Source organism: Balaenoptera musculus, chromosome 20 (assembly GCF_009873245.2).
Source record: "Balaenoptera musculus isolate JJ_BM4_2016_0621 chromosome 20, mBalMus1.pri.v3, whole genome shotgun sequence".
Classification (NCBI taxonomy): domain Eukaryota; kingdom Metazoa; phylum Chordata; class Mammalia; order Artiodactyla; family Balaenopteridae; genus Balaenoptera; species Balaenoptera musculus.
This window is the reverse complement of record NC_045804.1, coordinates 2,248,288-2,260,589: the sequence shown is the minus strand read 5'-3', so window position 1 is coordinate 2,260,589 and position 12,302 is coordinate 2,248,288. Positions and strand designations below refer to the sequence as shown.

The window sequence follows — 12,302 nt, the reverse complement described above, 5'->3', positions numbered from 1 at the left end:
GTGTCGGAGGGCACGGAAGTGACTGGGATGCAGAAGCTCATTTAAAAAAAATTTTTTGGCCACACCACATGGCTTGTGGGATCTTAGTTCCCCAGCTAAGGGTTGAACCTGTGCCCCCTGCAGTGGAAGCGTGGGGTCTTAACCACTGGACCGCCGGGGAAGTCTCGCCTAAGCTCATTTTAAATGCATCCATTTTAATGCATGTTTCAAATGTGTGAATGCCCATTAGATGGAGTTATGTCCCCATAGGACACGTCTCGTCTGGAAATCTGAGCTCTGGCACCTCCTCCGTATTTTCTAGAGAGGGAAGAAGTGACTCCTCTCATCTTTCCTCTCTCGCTTCTTTCTCCTCAGATAGAAAAGTGATCCTGTCCAGCGGGAGGGTGAAGTGTGCGGGCTCCTCTGTCTTTCTGAAGAGAAGATGGGGTCTTGGGTATCACTTAAGGTAAAGCCTTCAGGCACAGATGGGGTACCTTGCTGTATCTTCAGTACTGGTGTATCATAACGGTAGAGCATTCTGAGAGAGGACTGGCCTTCTGCTTCATCTCCGCTCAGCTGGATTGGTCTGCTTCCCAGTGCTGTTCCTGCACCTTCACTAACTCTAGGGATCGGCCAGACTCCAAAAAGAGAAGCCCGGGCTGACTAATGACAGCAGGGCTGCTTCGTGGGCCACTTTCCAGGCAGCCGCCCCGTGCCACCTACGCCTCGACCTTCTTCCCACCGTCCATCGCCTCAGCTGGTCCATGCAATCCTGCAGTAGACTTTCATCCTTTCAGAGGGCACAAAGTCAAATACCCTCAGAAGCTACTATCCACAGGAAGTAAATCTGGTGGCAAAGAGTGAAGAGGACCATGTCTAACAAGAAAGTGTGTCCAGGGGCTTCCATGGCGGCGCAGTCGTTAAGAATCCGCCTGCCAATGCAGGGGACACGGGTTCGAGCCCTGGTCCGGGAAGATCCCACATGCCGCGGAGCAACTAAGCCCGTGCGCCACAACGACTGAGCCTGTGCTCTAGAGCCCGCGAGCCACAACTACTGAGCCCACGTGCCACAACTACTGAAGCCTGTGCGCCTAGAGCCCATGCTGTGCAACAAGAGAAGCGACCACAATGAGAAGCCCGCGCACCGCAACGAAGAGTAGACTCCGGTCGCTGCAACTAGAGAAAGCCCGTGCACAGCAATGAAGATCCAACACAGCCAAAAATAAAAATAAATAAAATTTAAAAAAAGAAAGTGTCCAGGCTAAAAGAATTTTATGAAAAAACCTTGATGGCCACACAAAACATGCATGAAGGGCAGATTTCCCGATTAGACACTAATTTTCTGGTATCTACACAGTCTGGTGTAATAATTATTTTCCCTGAGAAATCTCTTCTGCCTAATATTCTCAACTCCCTCTGTTTATCTTCATACTTGATATATAGTTTTAATTACGTTATATATTTGTGTATTTGTAGTTGTTTTGAGCTGATATACCTTCTCTATATAGATCCTAAGATTTTTCAAACTGATGACATTATTATTTTTATTCTTATTATTTACTCATTTTGTTTGTTCCCTAAAGCCGGGTAAAGTAATACACAAAGGCTAGAAATCCAATAAAAACTCTATTTTTGTGGTAGCAGTAGAGAAAATACAAATGAATTGTCTTTCCTTTTATGTATTAGTTTGTACAGAAATGAAACATGTGATCCAGAAAAAATAACATCCCTCATTAATCATCACATCCCTGATGCCAAACTGAAAACAGAAAGCAAAGAAAAGCTTGTGTATACTTTGCCTGTGGAAAGGACGAATAAATTTCCAGGTAATTTAAATATGAATACGATGGAATGAAATTTGGGAAAGTGTTCACGTTCTTATTACAGTTTTCATTGTTTAATGGATTTGGATCTTGCTCTGGGGTTGGGTTTTTCAAAAAGCTGAACTTGAGATGAGGCGTTCAGTGCAGCTAATCTGTTTGGTAATTCATGCCTAGACGCGTCAGTGGGGAAAGGGGACATGAGACGGGGGAGGGGAGGAAGCCAGGAAAGTCTGTGTGACCGTCATCGGGCAGGTTATTGCAATAGGCAGTTGCGGTGTGAAACCACTGAGAGAAATAAATCAATAAGTAAGAAGGGTTTAGAGTTGTCACCGGAGGGTGAGAAAGCTGGGGTATTTATCCACCACTCCTTATCCGTCATTGGTTGAGAGATGCTTCCAGGAGCATTAATGTTCTGACCCTTCTGGCTTGTGCTCCTTGTGGCCTTAGCAGAGCCCAGAAAAAATGCCTTCAGGCAGGTGTTCTCTTTTTCTCTCTCTCTCTCTCTTTTTTTACTGAAATATAGTTGATTTACAGTGTTGTGTTCATTTCTGCTGCACAGCAAGGTGATTCAGTTATACATATATAAACATTCTTTTTAATATATTCTTTTCCATTATGGTTTATCACACGATATGGAATATAGTTCCCTGTGCTTATACAGTAGGACCTTGTTGTTTATCCATCCTCTATATGATAGCTTACATCTGCCAGCACCAACCTCCCACTCCATCCCTCCCCCATCCCCCTCCCCCTTGGCAACCACAAGTCTGTTTTCTGTGTCTGTGAGTCTGTTTCTGTTTCGTAAGTAGGTTCATTTGTGTCATAGTTTAGATTCCACAGGTAAGTGATATCATATGGTGTTTGTCTTTCTCTTTCTGACTTACTTTGCTTAGTATGATCATCTCTAGTTACCTCCGTGTTGCTGCAAATGGCATTACTTCGTTCTTTTTTTTATGGCTGAGTAGTAGTCCATTGTATATATGTACCACATCTTCTTTATCCATTCATCTGCCGACGGACATCTAGGTGGCTTCCATGTCTTGGCTATTGTGCATAGTGCTGCTATGAACATAGGGGTGCATGTATCTTTTTGAATTAGAGTTTTGTCTGGATATATCAGGCAGGTGTTCTTCGTAAGCAGATTTGCTGTGTACAGGTGAGTGCAGACAAGATGGGCGTGGGGCATTGAGGCATCGGCTACACGTTCCCTTTTTTATTTTAGTTTAATTGTGTATGTAATTATTTTGCAGAGAAAAACATGATTTATTTCTTCTACAGAAGTATTAGCCATGTGTTCGCAGTCTGCTGGGTAGCACTGCCCACCTCGGATGTGTTTGATAATCATTCTAACCATCACCACTCTTCATACGGTGCTTACCACGAGCCAGGTGCTGTTCTGGTGGTTTCCGATGTATATAACTCATTTATCCCTCACAGCTGTTCTGTGAGGTTGATGCTGTAATTTTCCCTGTCTTACAAATGAGGAAATGAATCTCAGTCTTTTCTGATTTAAACAGCTTTCTTTTTGTTAAAACATTTAGTTTATTAAAGGTTTAACTCCCTACAGGCCTGATTAAACAGGCTCATTTGGATGATTCCGTCTCTTTAGGCGAATACTCAGGAATTCAGATTTAGTCCCACTGTGCAAATACGGCAGCTCTCTACGTCCTTGTGGCAGCAGGGAAGATGGTGCCCTCAGGTCCATGGGCTGTATGGTGCTCTTCTGTTCCTGGACTAATGTCCAATGAGGTGCAACTAGCTTACCTTCTTTTTCGGTTGGGTAAGGGGAGTAGTGAGGTATATGCTGATACCGCCGCTAGAATGTGTCCCTTAGCCAGATTCCCTGGTGTAGGTGTGTCAGCCCATGGCAGCCTTGAATGCACACCCCAGGCCTCTGCCAGCCCAATGATGTACTTATGTCCTGTAGGACATAAGGGGACTCCCAGGTCCCCCGCATGCCGCGTGCAGGCCACGGGGAAATGCAGTGCCTCTCCAACCTCAGGGCTCCTCTAGCTCATCTCAGTAATGCTGCTGGCCTGTCACCCACCCACTGTAGAACGTGGCAGGTGAGAGGCTTCTCAGCAAAGCTTGCTTCCTCATCCAAGTGCCCACCGTGAAAGAGATGCACAATCAGTGTTTATCAGGGACTTGTTATATAAAAGGCACTGCTCTACGTGCAAGGGATTAAATAAGACATATGTATCCCTACCCTCAAGGGGTTAAATAAGACATATGTATCCCTACCCTCAAGGGGTTAAATAAGACATATGTATCCCTACCCTCAAGGGGTTAAATAAGACATATGTATCCCTACCCTACAGGCCGTTGGGTGAGGAGAAGTGGACACACACAATAAACCAGACTGTATTACAGTTGTATCATAAAGTAATAAACATATGGGTTTGACTGGTGTCGGGCTGGGGTTTATGTAGAGTGGTCACCGACAGCCACAAGAAGGAAATGGTCAAAGCATTCCAAGCAGAGGGGAAAAGGGGTGTCTGGGCTGCGGTGAGCCGGGGGAGGGAGTGGCTGGCGGATATGGGTGCTGTCATAAGGGTAGAGACGTGCTCATGTGGAGCTTCGGGGGCTGCCGTGTGGTGTGTGAATTTTATTTTAAATGCATTGAGAAACCACTGAATGTCATGAAACGGGACATTGATGTGATGTGACTTATAATTTCATTCTCTGGACATAAAAGAGCACACAGGGTAGAGAGGAACAAGAGTGGAGCCTAGGAAACCAGTCATGGGGCCGTATCAGAGGTAAAGGTGATCGGTTGCCATGGTGCCAGCTGAAGGGTGAATGGAAGTGGTTGGGCGTGAAATATGTTTGGAGATAAAGCCAAAGAATCTGGTTGATGGCCAGTCTGAGGAGCACAAGAAGTGAAAAGTCAAGCGGGACTCCTGGCTTAAATCACTGGGTGGAAAGGGTGGCATTTAGTGTAAAATGATGACAGGTACAGTTGGGTAGGATGGAGACAAGGGAACTAATGTTCTATTTTGGAAATGTTTACTTTGAGATGCTTTTAGACTCCCAAGTGGAGGTGTCAAACGGCCAAGTATGTAGTTGGATTATAAGATACTGGAAATCAGAGAACAAAGTGACAATCGAGTTTGGGAATCATTGGCATATAGATGGATTTAATGCAAAGGGGTTGGGTTAATGAGAAGGACCAATGAGAAAGAGTCAGAGGGTGGTGGAAATCAGGAGCCCCCAAGGAACCTGAAGGAAAAACAGGAGGATGTGTTCTTATCAACTCAAGGGAGAAAACGTTTCTAGAATAAGGGGCTAGTCCGCAGTTTTGAATGTCACTGAGTTAAAAAAAAAAAAAAGAAGAGACAGACAGACATACCGAGTTAAAAGAATAAAAACAAACAAAAACCCCCCAAACCTATTCATTGAATCAAGAAATCTGGAATCGCTGATTACCTTGAAGAGAGTACCTTCTGTGGAGGCATAAAGGTAGCATTTGGATTTGTGTAGGTTAAGTGTGAATAGGATGCGACTAATGAAAGAGAACGAAAGAGACAAATCTTTGGAGCAATGTGTGTATGTGTGTGGGAAAGGAGTAGATTTGTTTTGTTTTTGCTTTTGCTGTTGCTTGTGTTTTTTAAAAATTCATTTATATTTTATTTATTTATTTTTGGCTGCATTGGGTCTTCTTTGCTGCGCGCGGGCTTTCTCTAGTTGCAGCGAGCAGAGGCTCAGTTGTTGTGGCGCACAGGCTTAGTTGCTCTACGGCATGTGGGATCTTCCTGGATCAGGGATCGAACCCATGTCCCCTGCACTGGCAGGTGGATTCTTTTTTTTTTTTTTTTTCCTAAAGTCTTTTTCTTTTTTTAAATTATTAGCACCTTTAATTATTATTTATTTATTTATTTATTTTTTGGCTGTGTTGGGTCTTCGTTTCTGTGCAAGGGCTTCCTCTAGTTGCGGCAAGCGGGGGCCACTCTTCATCGCGGTGCGCGGCCCTCTCACCATCGCGGCCTCTTGTTGCGGAGCACAGGCTCCAGACGCGCAGGCTCAGCAGTTGTGGCTCACGGGCCCAGTTGCTCCGCGGCATGCGGGATCCCCCCAGACCAGGGCTCGAACCCGTGTCCCCTGCATTAGCAGGCAGACTCTCAACCACTGCGCCACCAGGGAAGCCCTGGCAGGTGGATTCTTAACCACTGCGCCACCAGGGAACTCCCTGCTGTTGCTTGTCTTTGTTCAGTGGGTGATCTTACAGCACTTTTGCCTCTGGTTTGGGATGACCCAGTACATGTAGGAGAAGTTGATGATGCAGGAGAGAAAAAGAAGAGACTATTTTGGGAAGTCCTTAAGATGCCCAAAGGGATGGAATTCAGGACACAAGTCAAAGAGGTGGGCTTTGGTGGGAGCAGCTACAAATCACACAGAAGGGAAACCAGGAATAGGGGTAGACATATACATTGATTTGTGGTGTGAGAAAAGGATGCTCTTTCTGACTGCTCATCTTTCCTCAAAGAAGTTTGCAGGCAATTCATGAGCTGTGGACAGAAGATGGAGTGCAGAGGGTTTGAGGACAGAGGGAGAAGCCTGACATGTTCAGTTCAGAGAGGGAGAACATTCTAGTGAAATTTTGCTTTTGCTTACTGTGATATTCCAAAGACATAAACTTTTTGCACAATACCCTGCATCATCTTTTAGATAAGTATTTACTTACTAGGTTTAGTTGTCGATGTGGTATTTCAAATGTATCTATTCCCCTCTGTTACCCTAGACCTTTTCAGTGATCTCGATAAGGGTTCTGGCCTGGGCGTGATGGGCTATGATGTTTCCACGTCAACTCTGAATGAAGTCTTCATGAAACTGGAAGGAACATCAACTGCTGAGCAAGGTAAATCCGTCTGTATACTTCATGGAAGATCAATTTCCAAATGCTCATGTATCAACTTAGTATTTATAATGTCTTATGCATGATTCACACTAACGAATGTGACAACTTCCAAATCTGACTCTGCCGTTTGGGAAAGGCTGTCACTGTTTCTTAGCATCGTTATGAGGACCGAACACAGATCCCTTCTTGGAGTATCCCAGATTTCCCTTTGGAAATGATTTGCTTCCTATTTCAGCAGCTTTCTCCTACCCCCAGATGCTCACTGCTTCTTGGATACTTTGAGGATGTCACAGCCTCTCAATCGGGGTCATAAAGTCTGAGCAGATGTTTCTTATAAAAATCGCCCTTAGCTTGTTCATATAAGATTTCCATTAAGGTCTTAATGAGGAAAATGATTAAATAATCTCCTAAGGCGTATTTTATTTTATTTCATTTCATTTTACTGTATTTTTACTGATTCTTTTTTTTTTTTTTTTTTTTGACCGCACCATGCGGCATGCGAGATCTTACTTCTCTGACCAAGGATCGAACCTGCACCCCCTGCAGTGGAAGTGCAGAGTCTTAACCACTGGACCGCCAGGGAAGTCCCTCCTAAGGTGTACTTTAATGGGTGATAATAATAAGAACTGTCATTTTGCAGCCTCTGTGCCAGACACTTTGATCGATGTGTGGCTATATTGCAATTACCTTCTTATAATAACCTTTATAACAAATGCCATTGGCACGCTTTTACGTATAAGAAAATCGGACAAACCACAGTTAAGTGATTTGCCCCAAATCATGCTGCTTGTAAGGCATATATTTGGGAATCAGGTACCGATCTGATGGTTTCAGAGCTGATAATCTTTCACATATACTTCTAAATTATTGATAGCTCAACAGTAGATATTTAGGCATCCATGATTGGCTGTTCCTATGGAGAAGATTTCTTGAAATCCCTCAGAATATTTTCACTTATGGGACCTTCTCTGCCTTCTCAAAGACTGGGCATAGTGAGATCATCCTTTCTTGAATTCCACTTTTGGTATGAATTCAGCGTATTTTCCCCACTGAGTTTATTGAATGTGGACATCATACACATAATTCTTTTCTTATGTTCTTTGCTTTGTAACCACGAACATTCTAAGACAATTTATAGTATTGCTAAAAAGAGAAAACTGTGATGCCCATGGTGGCGTTAATAATGTGTGTGTATTTGTGTGTGTGTGTGTGTGCAAATTTTGAACAAGCAGAGATGATGGGGGACACAGGACGCCTACCCGAAATGGATCCACCTTGCTCTTCTCTCCCTGAGACGCAGACGGCTGTGAGTGCCATGGGCCTCTGGAGACTGCAGTTCTGTGCAATGGCACGGCTCCGTTTCTTAAAGTTAAAACATGGGAAGAAAGCATTTTTGACCCTGTGAGTATCAGAGCACGTGGTTTGTTAGATAGCGAGTGACAAGAGAGGGTTAAACCAGGAGAAAAGTAAAAACTAGAATACAGTGGAATATTACTCAGCCATAAAAAAGAAAGAAGAGAATTTAAAAAAGAAGGAGAATTTAAAAGGAAGAGAATTTTAAAAAGAAAGAAAGAAAGAAAAGAAAGAAAGAAAAGAAAATTGTTATCTTGGATCTAAAAAAAAGCAAAAACAAACAACAACAAAAAACTAGAACACGATACCCAACCAACATTCCTGCCAGAGTTGGATAAATGTAGCATTTGATCTTGCCAAAGGTGGGAACACCTGTACGTTAGGTCTGTTTAATTCTCATAGTTTGATAGCCGTGTGTTTTATTGCAATGCCTTTTAGTACTGTGTGGCGGGCAAAGGTGTGACTTTCAAAATTTTAGCGTCTATTATGGATGCCACTCAGCAAATATTTGTGAAACGTCTGGCTGAATAAATAACATTGTTATAGATTCATATGGTAATTTTTCTTTATTGGTAGATTATTTGTATTTGGAATTGCAATGTTCCCTCTGATTGTGGAAAGCATACTCTATGCTGTATTAAATCAAAAGACTGATTGGGACTTTAAACCCGAACTGTATTTCCTCTCTCCTGGACAACTTCCCCAAGACCCTCGTACCAGCTTACTGATCATCAACAACACAGGTAAACAAAAAACAAAATTTAAATCCAGAAATAAGTTAGTTTTATTGTTAAATAGCACAGGTAGAGTGGGGGAAAGCAAATTATAAGGGAATAAAATGTGTATTTAAACCTCACTTATAGAAAACAACTATGAGGAATGATGCCCGTTTGCTGTGACTTTGGAGATGGTGGGACAAGACAGATGAGGCTGAGTCACTATATAACCTACCTCCCTATCAGCCTGTCTGCCTGACTGTCCTAAGCTCTTACGTGAGAGGGAAATAGAGTCCTATATTTACGGAACCACTCTATTTTTACATCTCTTTGTTACAGCTGCCTAACCTATGCTATAAATGTTATACATACTGATTGATATGTAAAGATGGCATTTTTATACCCTATGCCCCTCCAACAAGATCTAGGAAGATTCCTTAAGACCATTTGGAACCCGTGACCTTGTTCTCCTAAATGATGGGCAGTTCGTTTTGCCTAATTGCTTATTTCACTGTAAAGAAGAAGCTTTTATGTTTCTCCCTAAGATGTTAAAAAATAGATTCAGAGTACGAGTCCTCTCTTGATGACGTCCCCCATGCGTTCCAATTTTTGTATCAATTCATGGCTCAGAGGTCTAGATGCCTCCTCTTTAAACCAAGGTGGTCTTTTCGTTCCTGTTTCTCATTCTTCTTGTTGTTTTCCATTTGGGTTTTAGAAAGCAATTTTATTCACTCTGCTACCTTAAAACTGAAAGTCTTGCTAATTGCATATTGGATTTCCAAGATCTAGAATTGTTCTTTACCTTTCAGTTTGTTGTTGTCTCATGTATGTGTTTTCCTCTCCAGTTACTCTGAGATCCATGTACTTGTGTTGACCTCCTCATGTTTCTCTTTTCTGTGCTCAGCTGTCAGCTATTTTGTGATCTAAGTGTGGAGCTTCTGTGCCATCTTCTTCCTCTTTTCTCGGAGTCTGACGATTATTGGTTAGATGTTCCTCTTGCACTGAAGCATCCCTGTTTGCCGAGGTGAATGTGGGTCACCACGAAGGTGTGCTACTCCAGCGACTGTGGAGATGGAGTGGGATGTGTGCATGCCCCAGGATGCACGGAAAGGTTACGTTGTGTGTGTGCGTCCCTTTCCCACCCGGTGAGAATCCTGTCATCCAGGGCTTGGCCCTATTTTTCCAATCCTAGTATGAATTCCCATTTCAAAGTTCAAATGAGCAAAGAAACACGAGTCCTCCTTTTTCCTTTTTCACTCCATCCTGTCCTGTCCTCCATCCTCCAGACATCCCTAACTGTCTGGAGTTACTTTAGGTCTTGCCCTCAAGTAACTTCCCCAGATAATGTCTCTTAGAAAGTAATTCGCGGCAGCCGCTGCCTATTCTGTGTGAAACGCGAGGCGGGGTCGCCTTGTTCAGGTGTGGTTAACCGGTCAGTGAGTCTGACTATGGCTTCAGAGCCCAGTTTGCCCCTTGAATTTGTCCACTCTGGGTTTAGATATCCTGGAAATTGGTTTTACCTCTGTAGCTGTTGGCTCCCGGGTGCTCTAGGCTGCACAGTTTTCTCAGCTCTTATTTCTGTCAAACAATCCTGTCTGCTTTCTTCTTTAGGGGTGTATTGAACGCTTTGATTGGAGAGTGGCACTCATTTCCCACCTCCAAAGTGTATTTATGGCATATATATGTAAATATGTAAAATATGTGTACCTAGTATACATATACATATATTTGCTTTTCTGTTATTGTGGAGAATAAGGGAGAGAGGGGAGTTTATTACTGGCCGTTTTAGGATAGCTAATCTAAAGTACTTCTCATACAATTATTATATTTTCACAAATTAATGAGTTCAAATGTATTTTTTAACCAAAAGTCAGAAAATAGAGTTATCGTGTTTTAATGGTAACATGTTAGCGTGCATTAAGTAGAATTATAAAGCTAACTCATCACAGCATAAGATTTGATAAACAGAAGATAGTATAATGGGTTCTCTTTCATGGGCGAATATTATTATTTTGATGCCCAAAGGCACATGCCTTTACATGATATTCTATAAATATTGATTTTCAATTGTGTATGTGGTTTATTTTTTTAAATTGTCATATATGTTCTTGCTTTATGTGATGACCTTCTGTTGTTGATTTCATACTAGAATCAAATATTGAAGATTTTATACAGTCACTGAAGCATCAAAATATACTTTTGGAAGTAGATGACTTTGAAAATAGAAATGGTACTGATGACCCAGCTTACAATGGAGCTATCATAGTTTCTGGTAAAAAAAGGGTATGCTTGCTACTTACCTCTTGTTTTTGCTTTTATGAAAAAAGTTAACGTGCTACATTTTAACTGTTTTAAAAACTGCAGAAAGTCAATCCAGCTAGTATACAGCGACTTGACTTAAAAACGTTTGGGGTTATTGAATAAACTGTGAAGTTTAAATAAGTTGTTGTAAAACATTTTTATCTTAAATTCTGAATTAGATGATTTTTTTACATTTGAAACTACCTAAATGTCATTGCATTATTCATACTCAAAAAAAATTAGACCTTAAAAGTACCAACCCATATAATTATGAATTTAAGAAATCCTATTTAACGACTACCCAAGTGATATTTTTATATATTGAGAAAATACATTAAATACCATAATAGCCAGATGAAATCTCTGAGAGAAAAGTGTTCTCAGTTTATTATTTAATATGTTTCAATTTGGGTAAAAGAGTATAAGCAGTAGAGATCCTTTCACAGGAATAAAACTATTGAAAATACATCCCAATCTTGAGTAAAACTCCGAGTCTTACTTAAATTCCAGTGCAAAGCTGGGGGCCAAATTAAATGAAGCTACCTGTTTGTTTCTTGCTACAAGGGAAATAAAAACAGAAACAAAAGGCTTTGAAGATGTATCACTGAATTCAGTTCTACCTAAAGTAGGCACATCATAAAAGACGTAATCTCTTTGTGCCAACTCTAGGAAACTACGTTGCTTGACATTTGCTTTACTTGTTACTTATCTGTGGTATTTCTTGCATGAACTCTTGGTAATATTGAACAATATTGAGCCTCTTGATCAATGCATGAACATTTTTATAAACATGAAGATCATAAATATTTTCTTATAAAGTGTGAAAACGCTTCACTGGCAGTGTAACCGTGAATATTTTATTAACCCCATGCATATCTCCCACCCAGAAAATCAGGATTCCTTTGCTTGCTCACTGTAAGCTTAGTGTCTCCTTTTCAGGGCCACTTTTAAATCTTGTTAGATGAAATTTCCTCATAAGCAAAATGAGGAATTAGTAATACTAATAAAATTAGTAATACTAATAACTCCTAATATCAAATTATAAATAAATAATAAATTACTTATAAAATTATAAAATGAGTAATTTTATAATAATTTTAAACTATAATAACTTTATACTATAATATAATTTTATACTATAATATATTGTTAGTATAATTAGTATAATAATTAGTAATTTGAAAATTACTAATAAATTAGTAATCCTAATAAAAATTCATATTGCCAGCTGTGCAGTCCACTGTGCTAGGGCCTAATATACATTATCTCATT

At 41.1% G+C, this 12,302-nt stretch overlaps 1 protein-coding gene across 2 annotated transcripts in view; it reads left to right on the top strand.

Annotated features, from left to right (window-relative positions):
• Positions 1–12,302, top strand: part of ABCA6 (ATP binding cassette subfamily A member 6) — a 61,513-nt gene that overhangs the window by 25,916 nt on the left and 23,295 nt on the right. For both annotated transcript variants that reach the window (XM_036835689.1, XM_036835690.1), the window contains exons 17-22: positions 355–445; positions 1,666–1,805; positions 6,544–6,660; positions 7,893–8,061; positions 8,590–8,756; positions 10,879–11,012. In XM_036835689.1, the coding sequence (XP_036691584.1) occupies positions 355–445; positions 1,666–1,805; positions 6,544–6,660; positions 7,893–8,061; positions 8,590–8,756; positions 10,879–11,012 (818 nt within the window). The remainder of the gene's footprint in view (positions 1–354; positions 446–1,665; positions 1,806–6,543; positions 6,661–7,892; positions 8,062–8,589; positions 8,757–10,878; positions 11,013–12,302) is intronic.